This window comes from Perissodus microlepis, chromosome 2 (assembly GCF_051167445.1).
Source record: "Perissodus microlepis isolate ML-2025 ecotype Zambia chromosome 2, ASM5116744v1, whole genome shotgun sequence".
In the NCBI taxonomy this organism is placed as follows: Eukaryota; Metazoa; Chordata; class Actinopteri; order Cichliformes; family Cichlidae; genus Perissodus; species Perissodus microlepis.
The window spans coordinates 31,462,111-31,485,986 of NC_140462.1; the positions used below are offsets into that span (position 1 = coordinate 31,462,111).

General features: G+C 38.9%; 1 protein-coding gene across 2 annotated transcripts in view; it reads left to right on the top strand.

Annotated features, from left to right (window-relative positions):
• slit3 (slit homolog 3 (Drosophila)) overlaps positions 1–23,876 on the top strand; it is a 235,791-nt gene that overhangs the window by 183,424 nt on the left and 28,491 nt on the right. For both annotated transcript variants that reach the window (XM_084907796.1, XM_084907804.1), the window contains 9 exons: positions 3,498–3,648; positions 8,167–8,241; positions 9,715–9,858; positions 11,314–11,457; positions 13,990–14,153; positions 17,332–17,464; positions 19,803–19,871; positions 20,001–20,072; positions 21,498–21,569. In XM_084907796.1, coding sequence (XP_084763922.1) covers positions 3,498–3,648; positions 8,167–8,241; positions 9,715–9,858; positions 11,314–11,457; positions 13,990–14,153; positions 17,332–17,464; positions 19,803–19,871; positions 20,001–20,072; positions 21,498–21,569 — 1,024 coding nt within the window. The remainder of the gene's footprint in view (positions 1–3,497; positions 3,649–8,166; positions 8,242–9,714; positions 9,859–11,313; positions 11,458–13,989; positions 14,154–17,331; positions 17,465–19,802; positions 19,872–20,000; positions 20,073–21,497; positions 21,570–23,876) is intronic.

The following is a 23,876-nucleotide window of genomic DNA, read 5'->3' on the forward strand; positions in this document are numbered from 1 at the left end:
TGTGTGTGGCTACACTAAACATCAAAACTGCTTATCTGTAGTGGCTTTTTCCACACTGTTTGTTCCTGTCATAAATACTAGTACTGGAAAATTATAATCCTTTACAAACTGTTGAAGCTCTGTTGTGTCAAACTGGTTTTAGGCAAATCACCAATTTAGACAGTATAAGTAAAGCATACACACTGTAGTGAGAATCTCCTTTGCTTTTTCTAGCAGACCAGCGTTTTGTTATCAAGGGCGACACCCTATTAGTAATGCTTTGTTTTATATCTAAAACCTCAAATTTGCAGAAAACAGAAGAGCTGAAAAAGTTGATCAAAAAGCAACTTTTTAAGCACCAGAATGATTGTTTTACTGCAACCATCACAGCATCTGTCAATGTGCCATAAAAAGTGTGCCTGTAAGAGTGGATATTTTTTGACATAACATAGTCACCCCTTCTGCTCTGTAAAATGGTGTGTTCCCAGGATCAAATGGACACACCATTAACAGCATAACCAATACCATTAAATGGCAAGAGGTTTTATCCAAAGTGCTTGTGGTGGCATGGGCACACATGCTATATTTTTAGCTTAAGATCTCAGTGGTATTCAATCTCTTAATGTTTGTGCTCTGCCCATTGAGGTAGATAATAATCAAGATAACCAGATTACAAATTCCCCTAAACTTGGTTATGGCTGTCGTCTTTGCTTTGGCCCTTCCTCTCTGCAGTCCCATGCCTCTCCCTGCATCTCCTCTTCCTCTCTGGACCTTTGTGGATATTCTTGCTATTGGTGGGCAGTGCTCTGATCCTGCCACCCTCCCTGTGTGGATCTGCGGCTGTCTGTTCCCTCTCCTGTCCAGTATGGACCCTGCCCCCTGACTGATTGGTGCAGCTCTCTGTTGCCCCAACTTCCTCCTGTGTGGACCTGCATTTTGATTGGTTCTTGTGCAGCTGTCTCTTGTGCTTGATCTAACCATGTGGCCCCGCCTACTGTAACATCACATGGTTCCGTCAAGCGCCAGGGACCGCCTAGCACACACCTACCTGCCTCTCCCAGCCAATCACACACCTTGGAGCAAAAACTGGGTCAAACATTTAACCTTGTTTGCATTTATCTGTAGGGCTTGTAATATGTGAGTATGACTGTGGTTGAAATAAATGAGTCATAAACTGACATTTGACATTTAAATACAATCAGGGCTGACTATCAACACCTACTAGTTTTCTCTTGCTTATCTCATTGTGATGCCCTGTGGAGTTTTCTTGGAAACCAACACAATTCAAGTGGGTGTTTATTTCCAAGTATTATCTGTTTGTATGTAGCTTTCATTTTATTCTTGGTCTTTTTGTCTTTTATTGTTTTGCCTGCTCCAAAACTTAATTGGTCAGCAGGTCTGAACTAAATTGCCAGTGTGCACCCATGTGTACTCTTGATACTGTGCACTTGCACAACACAAACCAGAAGTAGACACATTTTTAAATAAAATCTTTATGGTGACACTCCGGCTCAAAAACTCCACAGGGTACATTTAAGTGAATTGAGAAACATCCACATTTCGCAGTTCACCTTGATTGCAAAACTGCAAGCATAAATTTGAACTCTAAAATTGCATTTAAACAGATGCTCCTACTTTTGTCATTGTGCTTTTGCTCTGGAAACATCTCCTTGTAATGCTTCAAAGCACATTACAATGAATGCTTGTTTTCTTCACATTTAGATTCTCCGATCGCATGTCAGTGTTTCAGTGGTTAGCATGGCTTATTGTGCATTCATGTGCTCCTTAGATAGCCCCATTTTCCTCTGGTTTTTGTTTGTTCTGCCAGCTTTGATGTGTTTCTATGATTTTGGGTTGGAATGTGGAAACAAAACTGATGCTGCAGACAAGATTTTTTTTTGTCTCTCAGTATGTAGAAACAACACTGGTTTCTCTTTGCAGTACACAACTCAAGTTGAGTAGAAAAGAACTAGTCCCTTTTCCAGCTTATCCAGCTCTCTCTTAAGTTGGATAGCAGCAAGTATTTACAACCTTATTAAAAATTTAATGCAAGACAAAAAACCATATATAATACTTGAATTTTTACCATTAAACTTTCTCGACTGCCATCAGCCAGATATGTACTTTATCTGATATGTATTTGTGTGTGCGCTCTACAACAAAATTATCTCAGACTTTACATGTTCTGTCTCTAACTTGAGGAGGACGTCCATGTGAAGTTTTCCCAATTTTTCCAATTATTCCAAAGCCACATGATTGCACAAATATTCCATCACCTCTCTAGCCCTACACACCTCTCACCCGTGTGTCTGCTAAGAAAAATTCAGCCATTACTATTATTAAGATGATAAAAACCCACCTTCCGGTCTTTGCTTAATTCCCCTTTATTATTCTCTTTCCCTTTCATCCGAACTTTCCCTTGCTCTTTGCTCTCTGTCAGCTTACCCAACTTAACCAACAAGGTTAGAGACAGCCCAGAGACATCATTGCAAAATATTTTTTCCATTGAAAGAAGCTAGCCATGTCTCTCAAAAGATAGACATCACTTGAAGGGCACTGATCATTTGCAGAAAAAAGAAAAAAAAAACTTCAATAGGTGGTCTTAGTTGTTTAACAATGAGCAAATGAGTCATGAAAACAGACTGGAGGTAGAGAATACTTTGTGCCAATGCAAGAATGAGGAGTAGTAAAATGAAGGAAAGATTACATTGACAGAGAGCAGATGGATAAACAAAGAGAGAACAGGAGGAAGAAAAAGAGATAATGATAACGGCGTGAACTATAATGAGAGTACAGTATGTGATGCATGAACGCACGTGCTGCATGATGCAAACCGGGTCTATTCTACAGGCACTCGCAGTCATAAATAATATCTGCTCATATTATATCTAAATAACAGAAGTGGTCTCTGGCTCACCTTGTTAAACAAAAACATCTGGGGTTAAACCACATTTATCTACAAGGTGATTCCATAAACTCACCTGGATATCTGTTCGTTAATTTGATTTACAGCAGTGGCCACTCAGAATTACTGCTCCCTGAATCAGCCCCGTGCCTGCTTGCAGTGCAGAGCTGTAGCAACAGCTGCAGCCTGCTGTTTTAAGTAGATGGACTAGTTTTGTTTTGGTGTTGCTCATTCTGACTGAATTGTGACCGTCCTAGAATTTTACCAACAATGAAACTTCTCAGGAAACAGTTCAACCAGATAGCCTGGGAGAAGAATAACAAAAAATATTGATTTTCTTTTTGTTTTTCTAAATATAAAATTATGTAAATGATTATATAAATGGGATTATGTTTACATAAGTTTGAAGTCTTGTGTCCATGGTGTCTTATTTGAGCTTTTTTCCTCTTTCCTTCTGTCTTTTCCTCTCTTTGTGCCTATTCGCTATTGCCATAATTTACCTCCTTTTTTCCATCCCTTCTCTTCCTAGCTGTTTTTTCTTCTGTCGTCCTCTTCATTGTTATTCCTAGTTACATTTTTTTTCTTCTTTTCTACCCTAAATTCTGATCCGCAGGTCAGGAGGACTATCGCAGCCGTCTGAGTGGGGAATGTTTCCAGGACCTGGTATGTCCAGAGAAGTGTCGCTGTGAAGGCACAGTGGTTGACTGCTCCAATCTCAAGTTGACCCGAATACCGCCACACATCCCTGAACACACCGCAGACCTGTAAGTCAGCTGGCCTTACTGTTTTATATAGATATACATATATGTGCAAGCTCTTCAAAAAGCTGAAACAGTAAAACAAAACACGTACCACAAAATCTCAAAGAAGCTTTTCATGTTTTTAGGAGCATATTCACAGACTAAAACACCCACTTATACATATGGCAATCGTGTGCCATGAAATAGTAGTAGTGTTTTTAAGGCCTGTGCAGATGGAAAGACAAAAACTCACATATACGCTATGCATGTCCTTTTTGTCTCTCTCTGCTTCTCTCTATCATGAATTTCACTTGATTTTTAGCTCTCAGACCAAAATGCTCCTCAGCAGTCTTTTCCATCTCCCTCCAAGTCCCAAAGGTGCCATCATCATGTCTGGTGAAGGGTCTCACACTAGAATATTGAATAGTCCCATTGATCATTCACTTTCCGGCTTAAAAATGAGTAACAGATAACACTACAGGAATACTGTAATATCTGTATGATTTCATGTGGGTTTTAAAACACAGACAAAAACATTTACAACAGTTAGACTGTTAATCTGTAATAATTACCAGAAAGCTGTTTTTTTTTTTTTTTAAAGCAATTCCTAATGACAGGTTCTTATTAGTAAAGGTTATTTTTTTTCACTTTTTGAATTAAATCACACATTTGAAGACATCACAATCTGCTTTTGGAATATGGTCCAAATCTACCTTGATTCATGCATGGTTTTTCAATATGCCACCATGTAGAGCAGGGTGATATGACCAAAAATATTTATCACGTTATACATTTGAAAATTTGCGATAACGATATAACTGACGATATAATTGACACTAGACAAAATACTTCACAACTCCACAACTTTATTAGTGCAAAAAAAAACCCATCAATGTATTTTCACTTAAACAAGCAGCTGTTTTTTTATGTGCATTAAAGTTATATAAAAATTTAACAGTGCAAATGCAAATTCCTTGCTGACAGTTTAACCAAAAGGCATTTCCAGTGGAAATTGGCCGACATATCCTCAGCATAACCATGTATAATATCCACAAAACTTAAAAAGAGGTTATACACACACAATACGGTAATACAGGGTGGGCCATTTCTATGGATACACCGTAATAACATGGGAATGGTTGGTGATATTAAAGTCCTGTTTGTGGCACATTAGTATATGTGAGGGGACAAACTCCTCTAGATGGGCGGTGACCATGGTGGCCATTTAGAAGTCGGCCATCTTGGATACAACTTTTGTTTTTTCAATAGGAAGAGGGCCATGTGACACATCAAACTTATTGGTAATGTCACAAGGAAAACAATGGTGTGCTTGGTTTCAACGTAACTTTATTCTTTCATGAGTTATTTACAAATTTCTGACCACTCATAAAGTGTGTTCAATGTGCAGCCCATTGTGTTGGATTGTCAATGCAACCCTCTTCACACACTGATAGCAACACCGCAGGAGAAATGCCAGCACAGGCATCCAGTATCCGTAGTTTCAGGTGCTGCACATCTCGTATCTTCACACCATAGACAATTGCCTTCAGATGACCCCAAAGATAAAATTCTAAGGGGGTCAGATCGGGAGACCTTGGGGGCCATTCAACTGGCCCACGACGACCAATCCACTTTCCAGGAAACTGTTCATCTAGGAATGCTCGGACCTGGCACCCATAATGTGGTGGTGCACCATCTTGTTGGAAAAACTCAGGGAACGTGCCAGCTTCAGTGCATAAAGAGGGAAACACATCATCATGTAGCAATTTCAAATATCCAGTGGCCTTGAGGTTTCCATTGATGAAGAATGGACCCACTATCGTTGTACCCCATATACCACACCAAACCATCACTTTTGTTGTTCCAACAGTCTTGGAGGGATCCATCCAATGTGGGTTAGTGTCAGACCAATAGCGGTGGTTTTGTTTGTTAACTTCACCATTCACATAAAAGTTTGCCTCATCACTGAACAAAATCTTCTGCGTGAACTGAGGGTCCTGTTCCAATTTTTGTTTTGCCCATTCTGCAAATTCTGTGCACTGATCTGGGTCATCCTCGTTGAGATGCTGCAGTAGCTGGAGTTTGTAAGGGTGCCATTTGTGAGTAGCTAATATCCGCCGAAGGGATGTTCGACTAATGCCACTCTCCAGTGACATGCGGCGAGTGCTACGCTGTGGGCTCCTGCTGAATGAAGCTAGGACAGCCACTGATGTTTCTTCATTAGTGACAGTTTTCCTGAGTCCACATTTTGGCAAATCCAACACTGAACCAGTTTCACGAAAGTTAGCAAGCAGTTTGCTAACTGTAGCATGGGAGATGGGTGGTCTCGTAGGGTGTCTTGCATTGAAATCTGCTGCAATGACCCGGTTACTGCGTTCACCAGATATCAACACGATTTTGATCCGCTCCTCACGTGTTAACCTCTTCGACATGTCAATGGCTGTGAACAAAGAGAAACTTGTAAATAACTCATGAAAGAATAAAGTTACATTGAAACCAAGCACACCATTGTTGTTCTTGTGACATTACCAATAAGTTTGATGTGTCATGTGCGTACGAAAACAAAGGCACTGCGCATTTGCGTTTTACCCATATTCTATTGCGATATTTCATTTTCTTATCGTTGCTGATTATACCGGGATTACCGTGAACGGTATGATATGGCCCAGCCCTACCACCATGTCCCAGTAGACTATTACAGCATGAAAATTACTGCTAGCTTAATGGAAAAAAATAACTTGGATCAGCATATCATTATATTTTTCACTAACCAGGAAAAAAAGGAAACATTTCCTTCAACCCACTCCCGATTTTTTTAAAAAAGGAAAAAAAGTGATGATATGAAGGTTGTATGCTTGCACTCTGCATCTGCATCTCTTCAGAGAGAAAGCTTAAGTAATTTGATAGAGATTGTCGGGGAAAAAAATAGCAAAATTAACATAAAACATAATGATGTGATTTGAAAAAAAACCCCCACAGCTTTTAAGCGATAAAATACATGCCAATCTTTGACTTTTGATTGATTTGATTAACACAAGAAAAAAGTGTTGTGCTGAAAACAGCTCATTTTACTTTCAGCACCTTGACTAATCTTAATCACACATTCAGTAAGTTAAGGAAAGAGGAAATTGGAATCCAGACAGAAAAAAAAGTTTTACCTAATAATGCTAAATCACCTGGAGCTTTAAAATGTAGGAGAAGGATGGAGAGCTTCTGCTATGGTTATCAGTGAGATAGTAATGTAGAAAAGCTTCAGGGGATGGGGATACTGCAGCATTAAGGCACACACAGGATGGTTGTCACAGTATTACTTATGGAGGTTAGTTGTATGATGGTGAATTCAGCCACAGCTGCCACTTTAGATAACTAATAATGCCAGCACTACACAGACCATTAGCCCCCAATTTATCCATCTCTCTTTCTCTCTTTGGTTCTTTTTCTCACTGTGAACCTCGCCAATCCTCCCTCCTTTTCTCCCTATCCGTCCCCAGGGTACGTCATGTCAGAAATGTATACTTTGTCCTTTATGGTTGGTTAGAGGGCACATCAGAGTTTCTAGTATTTTCTACACCCTTTCTCTCTCTATCCTTCCTTTTCCTTAAGAACACAACCACCCAGTATTTTCTGAAGGCCACAATCGTGAGCACACAGAAACAAACACACAAGCTGTCAGTTCATGGCCTGTAACCTGCCTTATCAGGGGAAATCAGGGAAGGCTGTGGTTCAACTGAGGGTTTTATATACTTTTTGCTCTCTTTGTCTCATCTGTCTGTCTTTGGGACTCTTTCTGCTAGCCATAAAAATCATTGACATCGGCCTTGGGAGCATTTAATAAGTATGACATCAGTCTTATGAGAATTATAGACACTTTATTAAATGTGCTGTACATTGTCAGACCACATTGGGGCCAGATCAGATGATGAAGAGATCAGATGTGTTTTTGATACTGTCAAAATATGCAAATAAACGCAGCAATAAAAGAGGCATCATTCTCCTACCATCAGAACCTACTTCAGGCTTTTCAGTGTATTATTTCAGTCTGTGTTTATCCAGGCCAATCCATCTTTGAACCCCCTCATATCTCGTTACAAATTGTCCCCTTGAGCTGAACTTTCACTTTCTTTCGTGGATTTTTCTTGCTCTGCTGCTTTCACACATACACGTACACAAAGTGCATCCTTTTAGCAGCACCCTTTTAGTACAAATTACCTCAATAAACCAGATGTCTAGCTTCCTATCTCTCAAACTGTTTTCTCTTGGCTTAGGGCAGTGTTGCTATTGATGACTACATATAAAAGATTCATTGCTCTTCTCTTCTCTTCCCTTCTCTTCTGATTTTCATTTTTTCATCCCTGTGTTGTTTTGTGTTGCATCATATTTGCAAAGTCTCTGAAGTCCTCTCAACTTACATGTGGCCATCCCGCCCTTATTTTCTGCCTGTTTTTTTTCTGTGTATGTAGGAATTCACTTGTGTGCACTAAAGCAGTTTGTTTCATGAAAGAATAAATATCTAACTCCCTTTCTCCATCTTCCTCTCTGTAGGCGGTTAAACGACAATGAGATTGCTGTCCTGGAGGCTACAGGGATTTTTAAGAAGCTGCCAAATTTGAGAAAAATGTAAGTATATATATATATATATATATATATATATTTTTTTTTTAAAGAAGCACTTCCATTATATGTTTCAAAGGTTTTAATATTTAATTTAATATATTTAATATTGTATTATGTATAAGTCCAGTAATGTCTTACTCCTCTAAAAATTATGTAAAGTGGACCTGGCATAGAAAACGGAGGTATTATTTATCTGAAGAGAATACAGTAGGCTTTGGCTGTGTTTTTCTTTTTTAGTCTTTTTTTACTCTTTATTTTGATAATAAGTGATGAGATTGATTCAGTATTCATGGCAGAATTAAGCAGGTGTTATAAAGATGCGAGAAAGAGAATGAAACTGGAAGTCAAAAGTAAAACTGAAGAGAAAAATGAAAGAATAAAAAAGAAAAAAGGAAAAGAGGAAAGTAAAATAGAAGAGATACCGGAAGAAGATCAACTGAGCACAGGCAAGAGGATGGGAGGAACACAGAGATGGAGAAAAGGGAAGGGTGGATTGGAGGTATGCAGGAAGCAAATATGAAATGGAAATAGAAGATGGGCCTTCGTTCAGATTTACAGTCAGTTGTTATCTACAAACTACTCTAGGTTTGTGCTCGTGTGTGTGTGTGTGTGTGTGTGTGTGTGTGTGTGTGTGTGTGTGTGTGTGTGTGTGTGTGTGTGTGTGTGTGTGTGTGTGAGGGAGAGATAGAGAAAGACAGAGCAGAGACCAGAAGTTGATTTATTGGAGAGGAAATTGCTAACCATCTAGCAGTGTCACTGACAATATAGATTGGCGAGCTCTCATTTCCATTTTCCTTCTCTCAATTCCTTCCTCCTATTCTCCTTTCCTCGCTTCTTCTCACCTTACCTCACATTTTCTCTTATCCTTACATTTGCTATCACATTTTTTTGTTTTTATTTTATACGTTTTTTTAAACCTGTCTTTCCAGTCTCATCCTCCACCTTCTCTCATCTTCAGTAAACCCGATAATAGGAAACACAATTGACCTATGAATGAAGACTACAGTATGTGTGATAGCTATCATCCCCAATTATTGTCTTTGAGGCCAAGCACTCATCCTTTTCATTTCTCTTATTGTGTCCATGAAAGAGAGAAAGGAGCCATTTTTAACTGGTTTGTACCACTTTGTTCTTTTAGTTTTATTTGAACACGCTTGGTGTTTTTTTATCAGATATAGTGATGGCAGGCTCTGTTATCTGAATATCTAATGTCTAAGAGAAGGATATTAAGATGAAAGAAAAGAAGGTTAACATTTATTAGTTGAAGGGACATGATTAATTACTGCAATTAAACTGGGAATGCTTTGCATGCATGTCTGTGTCTTCAAAATGCTGCGCGCCTGCATTTTCATTATCTTGTTGCTCCTGTCGGTTGTGTTAGAAAAACATGCATGATAGCCAAAGCAAACATGTACAGGTAAAATATCTAAATACAAAAGTAAAAATGCTATGAATGTTGTGTGATCTCTCCTGCAGCAACCTGAGCAACAACAAACTGAAAGACATCCGCGAAGGGGCATTTGATGGAGCAGGTGGAGTTTTGGAGCTGCTGCTAACGGGGAACAAGCTGACTGGATTGCAGGGACGCATGTTCAGAGGCCTCAGTGGCCTGAAAACCCTGTAAGTATAGTTCACAGCAGTGTATATGTGTGTACTTGTTGTGTAATAAGATTTACATTTTACCACGGAAACTTCATTTGAAAGTTAGAATAGGTTTAGGATAATGGAAGTGAAAGTAATGGAAACACACATCTGTGTGAAGAAAATTGATTTTATGCTAGGATGTCGGCAAATAATTGTACACCACTGAACACAAGGGCCCATTCTACAGTTGAAGCCCAACCCATGAATGTGAAAATAATCTATGCACAGCATGCTTGAACACAGTTTTTGTGTAAATGACACCTGTTCTGAAAAAATATGTAAACCTAATTGTTGAAAATGTGGTTCAAAAGTATTATTTTGAGTTCAAGATCCCACTCAAATGACATTTTTTAAGGTCAGTCCTGTTTATTTTAAATTTGTCAAATCTCTTGAATCAATTATTCACTCTAATCAACGCAGCCCTGTTATTCATATTACCAACAGAAGACAATATGAACGTTTTTGTTTGTTTTTTTACTTTATTTATATAACTACATTTATTCTTGGCTTTTAAAGTCCATTATACTCCACTGCTTCATCTTGATCTCTAATGATATTTAAAAAGATTTGGTCTCTGAGAGCATGTCTAAAAAAAGGCTATTCTTCTTTTATAAGATCAGTCAGTATATGTCTTTATTTATTTATTTCCTTTTTTTTTCTTTGTATAACATCAGTACTAGCTTGTTGTCAAAGACTTCTAACAGAGTACAGTTTGTATTAGCACCTGACATAGTAATGTGTTTTTCTTCCCCGGACTAAAAAAGAAAGCATTGTTTACTCACTTGCATTGAAATTAAGGCTAATGACAGCATATTGTTGTTCCTCCAATTTGGACACCCACTTTAAAGAGCCTAGTGTCCAATTAGGGGTTACAGGGTAGTGTATAAAATCACGAACTAATGTTGTCTGTGTATACTCAGTAATGACTAGCTAATCTTATCATGTATATATATGCTGCCTAATGACTCTCTAATGGTATCATGGCTGTCTCTGTATTATGTAAAGAGGGCTCCCTGCTCCAGTAATAGCCTTGCTAACTAGGTTAGCTTGTCCCAGAGATTGCTAATGCTAACTAACTCACTTACCATGATCCCACATGACTGTATGTCAAAGGCTAATGTCATATTACAGAGTCTGTCACGGCTGTCCTATAGGGACTGGTTTAAATCCACTCTTTTATCTTTTGTCCATGTCATTATAGGTTGTATTCGTTTATCTCGCTGGGCTGTCTCTTTTTATCTAGCCTTCCTTATTTTATTAGTACATTTTTTTAAAACTCAAAACTTCATATTAAGTAGGTTAGAAATGTGAAACGCTGGATTATTCTAAGCCTTGACTTTAATGTAGTTTGTGACATTGATAGTGAAAAAGAGCCAATAGTAAGCATTATGTTTGCTTTCATTTATTAATCTATTGTATTTGTGTTTCCAGCATGCTACGGAGCAACCAGATCAGCTGTATTGACAACAGTACCTTTACAGGTCTGAGCTCCGTCCGTCTGCTGTCACTGTATGACAACAGGATCTCCAGCATCGCCCCGGGATCATTCTCCACCCTGCACTCCCTGTCCACCATGTAAGCCACATCCGTCACAATTTCGTCTCCGTTTTGTCGCTTATTTTCCTGTTTTGCTTTTTCATTTCCATCCCATCTCTCACTTTGTGTCACTATCTGTTTGTGTCTGTCTTCCAATCTCACTGCTTGTTTGTCTCTCACTATCTTCCTCTATCCCCTAATTTTTCATAGCCTTGCTGTGGGAGTTGTCTTCCAAGCAATACACACACCTTACATTCCCGCCCCAACGTTTGCACACATGTTGTTCTCTGGACACTATTCTCCTCACAGATGCTCTCCATCATTATCGACTAGATTGGTCTGAATCCCGGGGCATTTGTTATCAAAGCTAAATATTTTTCAGCATCTGCACACCCACATTGGCACACAAGACCAATTGCAAGCTTGCTGTTATCTTCCCAAAGATTCACAACTGCTACGACAAGACGTGAATTCTAGAATCAGTGTATTCGTTTATTCATTTATCTGCTTGGTGCATGTTTTTTTTTCAAGCATGCTTTAATTTGTGTGATGCTGATTGGTGTTAAGTCTTTACACAGAACTGCAGATAATAACTCTAATCCAATAAAACTATGATAAGTACTAACCGTCCACCTACCATTTTTCTTAGGACAAAGAGACTGGGAAGTGTGTTTTTTCTTCAATCACTTGACCACCCATGTTGTAAATAATAGATTTTATCAGCTTAATAAAACATGAAAGGTTGATTCTTTTATTCCTCACAAGGTAGACAGACTTTGCAAAAAAAGTCTTCTCACATCCTCTCTGCTGTCTTTATTTCTCTCTGTGCTTCCTTCCCTTGTTCCACCTTTTGTTCTTGCTCTCTGTCCTGCTGTGTACCTGTCATCTCTGATCCAAGTTCCTGCCTGACTCTTTTGGGAACAACGACGGAAGACATGAAAGGGAAAATGTGGACACAGAGGATGAGGACAGATATATTTATTGTTGCATAAAGTCAGAGTCTTTCGGTGTTAATAATTATAAGATATTAAATTTCATTCATCCTTTGACACATTCATTCTTTGTTTCAGCGTGTTTTTCACTGTTTTTGTAGTAACACTTGATTTGTATTCAAACATCTGCTTGCTGTCTGGCATGAAAGAAAGATGGATAGTTTTTATTTCTAGACCCTCTGTTCATTCCCCCCCTATCTTTCCTCGATTTCTCTCTCACTCCCGCTCTTTCGAATATCTGTCTCCATTCTTAGTGCTTCGTTTCCCTATAGAGTTTGTCCATGTAATTAAAAGATTAACACGCTGAAAAGGAAGGAAAGGATTTAGCTTAGGTTTAGTTGCCATGCAGTGAGGTCAATTCATTACAAGGAAATGAGTAAATAACTTGTCCCTATCTGTGGCAGCACCCCATTAATATTATAGCACGTATAGCAGCATTTAGGTTTATTAGTTTAGCAGTGAACAGCAATGTGACACTTGCACATCTTTAGACACAACATGGGGACTTTCCACTATACCAATGGTTATACTTCACAAAACTGTTTCCTTAAATTTTCTCAGGTACACCACCTACTGTAACAGCATCCTTAAATCTCTTTTTCTGTGTAGCTCACTGTTGATATTTCTGAAAGACATTGCTGAACGTTGTTGAATCTAAATCACTGGCAGTGAGCTGAGAAGAAGATGCCAGGGGCCAAAACAAAATCAGACAGCAACATTGTCACGCTTCATCTGTCACAAAGTTGCCCACAAATATTAGATGAGTGCCAGGATTTGTTCTTACCTTTAATGTTTGCATTCAACACATTGGTCACACATTTAAGAATGAACGTTTAACTATAATAATAATTGTAAAAAGCCACAACAAACCTACAACTTGAATGTGCCACAAGATTTTAGATGCCCAGAGCAGCTTTGGTTTAGGGATGCTGCCTGTCTCGTATGTGTTGCTAATGCGTCCTTTCCACCCATTTCAGTTTAAATATGGCTCAGCATAAATATTACATGAACTGTCTTACAAAAGCAACAAAATGCAGAGAGAGGTGGTGATCAAAAATGAATAAAATGAGCAGATAACCTTTTCTCTTTTCTTTCTCTTTTTCCCTGTTTCTCAATCTGCCACTTTTTCCTTTTCTCTCTCCATCTCCCTTGTTCTTTGCAAAATGAATAAAAACAGCCGATAACCTTTCCTCATTCCCTTCCCCTTCCCCTTTAGCCCTTGGCTTGCTTTGTCTTCTATCTAAATTTATTCAAATGTATCACTCACCAAAATACCATATGAAGCACTGCCATTATTATCCCTCTGAACGGCTTCCAAAATAAATTCAAAACAAAGTCTGTTTTGTCGTCATTGCTTTTCTCGCTGTCGTTTTGTTGTGCTGCTTGTATGTTACGGTCTAATTTGGGGTGTGCGAGTTGTCTGGATGCAAAGTCAAGGAAAATGTTTGTGATGACAAATACCTTATATTGTGTGAATGGATGTTACATAACTTTGTGCGGTAGGATTTAAACTCACCCTGATTTATTTATTTCCTTCCTCCTCTCTCTCGCTCTCATCTGTCCTTTATTATTTCCTTAGTAATCTTCTGTCCAACCCATATGTGTGTGATTGTCACTTGGCCTGGCTGGGTCAATGGCTAAAGAAGACCAGGGTGGTGAGTGGAAATCCCCGCTGTCAGAAGCCAGCCTTCCTGAAGGAGATTCCTATCCAGGATGTGGCTACCCCAGACTTTACATGCGATGGTGAGACTTTCTATTTTCCATTCTTTGCCAATAAGCCAAGTATTTGTTTTTGTTTTAGTTAAGTAGAATTAAAACCACAGTTCTTGGTGTTTGGTCTAGTCGGCCACACAGGATGTTACAACTGATACACCAAACTGTGTGGAAAACAAAAAGGTCACAGCCTTAAACCTGAAATAAATGACATGTGTCAGTCAGCGGCTGTGTGTCCTGTGCAGATAAAAGGATGAGTGAAGCAACTGAAAGGTGAACTAAATGTGTCCTTGAATCGTACTAATAATAACTGAGGGGCTTCCTGACTTTCAAAACTGTTTATTCAGTAATAATGTCAAATATGTATTTGGGCAAGGAAAATAACAATAAAACACTTGTGTGTTGTGTAATGAGTCGTCCAATTTGTAGCGCTGTTCAAATCTTAACTTTAAATTTAATCCACTAAAAAACAAAAAGTGAGAACACAGATGATTACATATACGTGGCACTTAATTAGCACTACATTCAAGGATTGTCCACAGCGTATCAACTGATGTCTGACCTCACTCCCCCTTGAGTCCTAATCACACACAGACTAAGCCTACTGCTACCAAAACGCATTGTTCTTTGCATGTATATTCATATCACAAAATCCTCAGATATGCGCAAACCTTCTGGTTTGGATGGGAATAGATTTGGTTATAACAACAGTGATCCAGATTTAACAAAATTACCAGATACTCTGTCATTTCATGCCTTCAGTCTCACTTCAGTAGGGTATTGTGAGGACAGAACGATCAGTAACCACTGGCATACAGCAGCCTCAGATGACATCAGCTTGTGGTTGCTACAGTGACGTTGTTGTTACCACGACGATGCCTGCCTATAGCAACTTAGGCTGTCGGCTTGGCCGCCAACTTTGACGCCATATACAAAGTGTGGTTTGGCTCTCGCGTTTATTACATTTGTCTTTATTTTCCCTTCTTTGCTTTCTGTGTAGCTTTTACACTTTAAATTGTTTTCGATCGCCCTTTTGCTCTCTTTCTATCTGGTAGTGCCTCTCTGTCCCTCCTCAGTTTTTTTTTTAAATTCATTACACTTTTCTAATTTCCTGTAGCTGTGCTGCAGCCATTTACTGAAAATGAGTTTGGAAAGTCGTTAGCTGGATTGGTTCAAGTAAGGAAACCCTAAGATGTTATCAGATCTTGATATTCATTGTTGCATCTTGCACACACACACACACACACGCACGGACGCACGCACACAAACGCACGCACGCACGCACACACACACACACAAAGCTACATCAACATTCACTGAGCTGCACAAACATGAATTCATGTCCTCATATCCTTGCAATTGTCAAAATGTATCTCAATTCATTCTAAAGTGGCAGCTCTAGTAGAACTCTTTCATGCAAAATGGTAATTAACTGTTAAAATGTAGAATGTGATTAAATGACATCTCTTTATTGCATTTTAGGTTGAGATAGTCAAAATCTTGGATCTAGATCATTACCAGCTTCAAGTGAGTTGTTCTTTGGCTCAAGGCCAATCAGCTCACAGAGCTTTGAAGGCATCCTCCCTGCCTGCCAGGTGTCCATACTATTAAGCATAACCTCTTGGTGATGCTAAAATGTTACACTTGAAAGTGTAATTCTCAAAGCGGTTCACAGAAGACCAGAAACAAAGGGGCACACATACTTACACACGAGCACGCCGTGAACCAAGGTCCCATGTCCAGTCTATTTATAGTTGAGTAAAATGGCTGTTAAGGTGTCCAGAGGGAGCCGGGGGAAAGGTAAAGTTAATTGAATTTGTGAGAAGATATTTAGCGCACATTTAGATGTTAGTTCAATCAGCCAACTGTAGAGTGAGTCAGCCCACGGCTACACCTCCCCGTGGACTCACAAGGTACACACATCAGATTAGACACACAGATACACATGCATGCACTGCTCTACTCACTGGCACGTAAGCGCCCATTTACTTGACATTTAGACATTAGCACAATTAGGACACTACAAAGTGAATGGGAAAATGGCCATAGGACAGGGGGAGGCAGCTATTTAGGAAACTAAATGTGCAGCAAAATCAGGATGTAGATGCACAAGCATTTAAACACGTGCGAGTATTAAATCAGCATTGAATTCATTCAATCAGCAGCAAACTGTACATGCGTGTAAACTAGGCCTTTCTTTTTACTGTTCCTACTGCTGTCTCCAGTACTCAAGCACACACACATATTGAGATTGCAAGTTGTGTTGTGATTGGCTTTATGTCCGCTCTTCATTATCCTTTATTATGGTTTTAACTCGGCTTGTTTTACATTTGGGACCACAGTTCAACTATTTACATACTGCTTTGCTAGATAAAAGCTGTGAGCTTTACATGCCAGTCAAGGAAATGGGAGCATTTCAAGCCAAGAACAACACTCTGCTCTAGTTTCTGACCTTCCTTATCGCTTAATGGTAAAATTATTACAATCACTCAGATGTTTTTTTTTGTCCCTACTGTGTGTTATTGTGCCTGTGTGTGGAATGTTCGGAACTTAAACCTTACAACGTTTTGTGCTAAATACTTTGACAGCAAGGCTAAAAAGTGCCTCAAGAAATTTTGGGAAGTAACAAAATTCTTGAAGCTAAAAGAAAATTTCATTAAAAGGATTAAAAATTTAATGTGTGACTTTTTGCAGAAATAAAAATATAAAATTTTAATTGGAGAATATTCACATGCAAGTTAGAGTTAAAATTGACTATAGAGGTTTCAGCTTTCATTTTATTGCTGCAACTGCCTGTCATCCTTTCAACCCCCAAAACATCTGCTCAGTTTTGGGTTTTTTTGGTTTGTTGGTTTCCTGAATCATCTGAGGATTTTTAAAATCTCTGTGACCCAGCTGCATGTGCTGAGCCATATGTTGAAATACATCCATATAGCTTTTAGCAATATCTGGTCTGAGTACTTCTAAAAAGCGTTGAGTTGATTTGAGCAAGTGTCTTACTTATTGTTCAAGCTGTATCTCTATCTGTCCCTTTTTCTCTCTTAGCTCTTTCTCTCTCCCTGTTTTGTCCTAACTTTTTTTCAAAAGCTGTTTTTTTCCTCCCTTTTCCTCTCTTTGTTGTTTTTTCTCTGCACCTCTATTTATCCATCTATCTACTCCTCCTCCTCCTCATGCTAATATCCTACTCTCTCTACTCCCCTCTCTCCAGGTGCTGAGGATAATGGTTGCCTTCCTGCGTCTGGTTGTCCTGACGTCTGCACGTGCTCAGACGGCGTGGTGCGATGCAGCAACAGAGGGCTGCACTCTCTGCCCAAGGGCATTCCCAAGGACACCACTGAGCTGTGAGACAGGCTTGCTTGCACTGTAACACACACACACATACATACACAAGCTTCACTACATGAATGTGCATACTCAAACATTCAGAAACAGACATCAATTATAGCATGCATATACAGTCACAGAAAAAATTGTATGCCGTCAAATAGCATGCAAAAGTTCCATAAACACATATAGTCCCACTTTGCATTAGTGATGCTGCAGTTTGCTCTCCTGCTTCAGAAACTAGCATACCAATTAGTGAATTACGCACATTCTCCTGCTTTCTTTCTTTTTGTGTCTTTAGGATTTTAGGTATACAGTAGACGTACTTGTGCTTCTATATAATTACATGCTGATGTTACAAATCTATGAAGCAACCCAGTTATTAAATCTAACTACCACTACACAGTAGGATCTTATATAGTTGAGAGGTATTATCATGAGTGTCCTTGTGTTATTTTTTTATTTTACCATCTTAAAAATTGCTTTATAACTAGTTTTAATGCTACAGTGTCAATTGCTTCAATACACATTTTTCTCTCATATAAAATCTCGCCAGAGCAGTGACAATTTTTCATGCTGTTTCCTATAATAATTAGGTGAAATCAGAGTCATTAACCTCAATAAAATGTCCATTAAAAAAAAATTAAATCTTTTGTAGAAATAATGTAAAAAATATGAATAATTGTTTGTTTGCTTTATGATTAAATTGGTGCTTCAAGAGAATTGCTTTATATCTTTCATTAATTTCAAGCTATCAGGAATCCTTGTAATAAAGAGACATTGTTAATCATCAAAGATAAAACAAGGCTTAATGTTAATTATGATTAGGAAATTTAAAAAGAAGTAGGAACAAAGTAATGGTGAATTATTGCGCACACGTACATGCTCATGCACAACCACATGCACATACACAAACACAGAGGAACCCCTCTAGCTGTGAAATAGGCCTGCTCCACAGGGTCAATAGCAGTGATTAGGTATTGATCAGGCTGAAGAAGACACTCCATCATACTGTCCACATGACCTACTTATGACCTGAGAGAGACAAACAGAGACTAATGCATCATAAAATATGTGTATGCTTGTGTGTATACCTTTATTTTGTTTCTCACAATATTAGAAAGCAAGAAAGAAACGCCAGAATGTGAAAATTCTCTGTATGTCTAACACAGAACTTTGCTCATATAACATAATGTAACAGTGTTTCCCCTTTTTCTTCCTTTTAAACATAGTAAAAACACAGACATCATTAAGATGCAATTATAAAGCTCAGCAACCCAACACTATAACAGCATCACAGTCATTTAAATTTGACCATCTCCCCGTTCAATGCACTACCCCACGTAAGCACTGCACCCCTTCTAGAGTGGCTGCTGCCTTTTTAATTCACTATGTGGAATTCCCCTTCTGATCACCTGCATTTGTGTCCTCCTCCAGGAAAGAGAAGTACACGTGAAGGTGTTCTAATGAACAGGGATGCTGTTGAATAAAGAATCTTTTAGTGTGGCCAAAAATTCCCTTTTTTTATTTGCTATGTACCAGCACATGTTGGCTAATGTTCTCTCTCTAATAACACCCCAGGACATGACAGTACACCTCTTGACAGACTAGCCCTGGGAGACAAAAAACAAAACAAAAACAGATCATAAACACAAAAAAAAACAAAACTGTCAAGCTCTCGACCTGATGTGGCAACTTCTGGCTTGGTTGTTGCAGATCCTTCCATTGAAAACTCTATTTTTTTCTCTCAGTCTACATAAAGATTGGGTCAGTTTGACACAGATGCTAATGTGTGCTGTCTGAAGAAGCTTGTGGTCCAAAGGGAAATCGCAAACATACATGTGCAAATGATCTGAAAGGAATGTCTGTGGAGTGGCCCAGAAGTGCACAGCCACACAACCTTGAACGTGTGATGTCCATTCATCCATTTCCTTAATTGCTTGTTCAGTTCAGGGTCACGGAGACTTTGACAAAGGCAGACAACCATTCATACTCACATTTACACCTACAGCCAGTCACCAAATAACCTAATGGGAGATAAATGGGAGATGGCCAGTTTTAAATTAGTTCTTTTGTTTTCTTCACAGTCAAAGCTAGTGGATGCAAGAAGCTCCATTCCTGTTATGCTGGTTGTTATGCACTACATCTCATTCATTCACTCTTCTTACCAACAGCACAAACTTATACCCTTCTTCTCTTCTTGTCTGCTTTCTGTATCATTCCACACTGTTGATGAGACACAAGTTAGTAATCCAAAACTTTTACTTGCTCCCTTGGCATCAATTCACCCCTCCACATGGCTATATTTGTGTATGTAATAAATACTATATTAAGTATGCATTTTTTTTCTTGCAGTTACTTGGAGGGTAATATGCTGACATCTGTGCCCAAGGAGCTGGCAAACCTGAAACAGCTGTCGCTGGTGTATGTACCTCTCACATAACCTTGAACAGAATGCACATATGCCACATCATTTTCCAGTTTACGAAACCAATATGGATGCATGCAGTATGTGTGTGTATGGGTCCCTCATGTAAGTTTCTGTCGACACAGGGACCTGAGCAACAACAGCATCAGTGCTTTGGCCCCATACACCTTTAACAACATGACTCAACTAGCCACACTGTAAGTTACCATGGCAACATATGTACCTATTGATGCATAAACCTGTACATGTACATGCACATGCACATGTATAAGGTTTTCAAAGACGAGTTAAACTAACGTTTTCTACTCTCAATTTTTTTTCTTTCCATACTTTTGTCTTCCTCCTAATTTCTCTTTGTCCTTGTTTTCATTTTCCAGTCTCTCGTTTAAGGTTTATCGCTTCTTCATCCACCCCACCCCCCCCACACCCCCCCCACACACCCCCATCCACTCATCTCAGCCTCCTCTTGTATCTTCTTCTTCCTTTATTTCTATTCTAACATACACATATGATATGTTCTTTTTTTTGCCCCAATGCATTTTTCATATTTAAAATATTTTCCTTTTTGTCTCCACTTAATGATCCTGTTGAAATATCCTGTTGAAATGTTGGCTCCTCTTCCTGCTTTTATCCCATCTCCCTCTTTTTTTTTCTTTTTTTTTACCTCTGCGGGAATTTTCATAAAGTTACCTAAAGTTACATAAAGTTACATAAATTATTCTTTTAATTTATGGAATTAACTTTAGTTTTGCCTCTCTATTTAAGCTAACAATCTATAAACACAATGGCTTTATATCAACTTACTTTTTTTCCAGCAACGCCCTGTTTCATATTTCATAAAGTCACATTGATTCACGCCTCCAAGCTACCTCCTGCAACTACAGATTTCTACTCTCTGCGCCTAGATAGCACCAGATACAAATCCTGTGCACAGCTCAATCACACCTAGGGAAGATTTGAAGGTAGCACATCAGATTTTCCAGGATTCATTGTTCTTGGCCGTTGGGATCTTTTCTCAATGGGTCCAGGTCACTGGTGAAACAGAGAAGATGAGGATTAAGCTTCTTGACAGTCAGTAATTATCATTAGGCATTGCTTCATTGAGCATTATGCTGAGGAATAATCTTGGCTACTACCTTGGCTGCTATTTTAGTGAATATACATCTCAGATAGTGTCTGTTTATTACATTAGGATCATTATTAGCCACCATGATAAATTGTGTTCAAATAATAATAGCATCCTTAAGGGACGCTTCATTATCTGTCATTTGTTGCCAAACTCAAATTTGGATTCATTAGCAGTTTTAAAAGAAATAACATTTAACTGTGGTGTGGGAGTTTGACTTTCCAGACTTTTCTTTGACCTTTGCCTCTGGCAGGTGTTTTTATCTTTAACTATTTTTTTTCTAATGTATTTGAAATGTGCCCCTGGTGTTAATTTTCATTGTCTAGCCTTCAGTGGCAAAAGGTTCTGTACCAAGTTTTTATAAAAACCAAACCTACTGTGTCATCTCTTGAATATTTTTTTCATATTTTGAAAAAACAAACAAACAAGAAAACCCAAAAAGCCTCCTGATGTAGAGCTAAATCTTGTGACCTTGTTTGTGTCCTTTGTCTTACAGAATCCTCAGTTATAACCAGATTCGCTGCATCCCTGTCCATGCCTTCGATGGGCTCAAGTCACTTCGCCTGCTGTGAGTAGCAAGCTTCATCTTTAAGTGCCGCAGTGGATTCAATATTCAACACTCCCCCTTGCCTGTTATATTACAGAGTTAAATCAAAGTTTAATCACTCCTCTGATTTCAGGCTGATTTCCATATTAAGACTCACTTGCAAAATGAGTCACAGTCCACCCAATCATCTGTTGTTTCAGGGTACTAGAATAAGATAAAAGTCACACTCTCCCATTTCTTTAATACTCCCTTTCTATCTGAATTCTTTGCCTCTCGCCATGCGCTTCTCCCTCTCGCTCTCCTCTATCTATCCTCTCCTCCTTTTCTCTCTCTTCCGCCCAATGTTGTGTTTGATGAATCGACCTTCAGCCTCTGTTTCTCTCAGTCATCCATTTGGCTGTCCACCCTCTGTCTCACAAACCCACATGCGTGCCTACACAGAGTGTGCATGTGACTATTGCTGTCTGACCAGCTTGCCTCACACATACGGAACGAGCTGCACACACACAAAAATATGAATATACTATCCAATCTGTGTATGCAGTGCACACAAGTGTAAACATCTACATAACATACTTGTATAACAGCAAATCGTATTGATCCTTAAGTGTGGGGTTGCTTGAGTATCATAAATCTAAATTTATTAGTGTCAGTTTTGCTGTGATACCTTAAGTTTATTAAGCAAGGGTGACACTGGTGAATATTTTAAGCTTTCATCAGAGATAATGTTAAGCTATTCTCTGAATAAAGCCTATAAGAATCACTGAAGGTTGAAGCTGGTTATCCTCGAAAGCTTTGTTTAGTTATGTCACGGCTCCTTGAAAACACCCGTTCACTATAGTGAGGTCTGAAGTTAAAGCTGTAAATGAAAAAAATCTCATAATGTTTATGTAAAGGTCATTTTTTTAATCTCCATTTAAAGGGTCAGATTATTCAAATTACAACTTCTGACAATATGATAGTGATTAAAGTGTGATGTCAGAAAGCCAAGACAACAGCAGTCTTTCCAATAGTCTTTCCAGCAAAGTCTCACTACCACATCTGAATTCTGCAGGAGAAAAAAGCCACAAAAAAGCCAAGAGAGGTGGCTTTTGTCGATGAAAAACTACACTGCCTCTACCAAGGCTGCTTTTCTCTTTTGCTTTGCTGAATAACTTTGGATTTCTGCGCAGCCTAAGTGGTCTTGCTGTGGTTAGAGTGGTAAAATGTTTTTTGTTTCATAATCTAAAATATTTAAACAATGGCAGTGTTGAGGCTCTTAATCTTGGTACAGCTCTTGGCTCAAAATATACTTTCATTTTCATATGAGTTAGCTTTCAGTGGTGATTATTGTGAGCAAAACTTTAGCAAGAAAAAGTCAGAGTTTCACTCTCAGAGAATTCAGATTTGTTTTCAGCCATTTCTCTTTGTACTGGCGTTATCTGTTATGATGCTTTCACCTTCCAGAAGTTAGTGACCGCTTTTTTTTTCTTCTTCTTCTTTTTTTTTTGCTTTCTTGCTTTCATTTTAGTTGATGTTACCGTCGGGACTGATCCCTCTCTGCCCCTGCATAGCAACTGGTTGCCAGGCAGTCATCACTGTCACTTCCTCATTACCCACAACCCCCCTTGGGCTAGTCATAGACGGGGGCTGTTAGACCACCATACATTGCTACACAAACGCACACAGAGATGCACATAAACATTTGAAGCCATTAAGCAGCGATAACACACACACACACACACACACACACACACAAAAATCAAGTACACATACATACACATGCACAGTTTTTCCAATACTGGGGGTTTGATAGCTGTCCCCTGCTACAGCCCTTCACTCTAATGGAATGTGAACTTCTATCCAGCAGGCAGCACACTCCAATGGATAGACACACAAAGGACACACACACGCACACTCTGAAGTCTCTAAGCCCTTAGAGACAAAAAGTTTCAGACACACATCTACAGACACAAACACATACATGCAAACCCAGTGGTACATAACAAAAATGCACACATCAACACTAATACGCTTCTCAACCTGCAGTTTTCTACTGCGACACACATGATCGCTCGCGCACCACCGTGTGCGAGATGACCGTATGAGACAGTTTATATTCCATTCAGAGACCCGAACAAGCTTTATTGCACAACAATGAAAAAAGGCTTTCTGTTTATTTTGTGTTATTCTTTCATAAATATTTTATTTATTTTCCATTATAGAAGGGTATGATGGTGTGTCTGCTACTGAGGAACCACAAATAAATTTGAATAATTTAGCATGCAGCTATAAGGGTTAGACTGGTGTATTAGCTTGCTCCAAATTGAGTATTAGGCAACTGGGCAG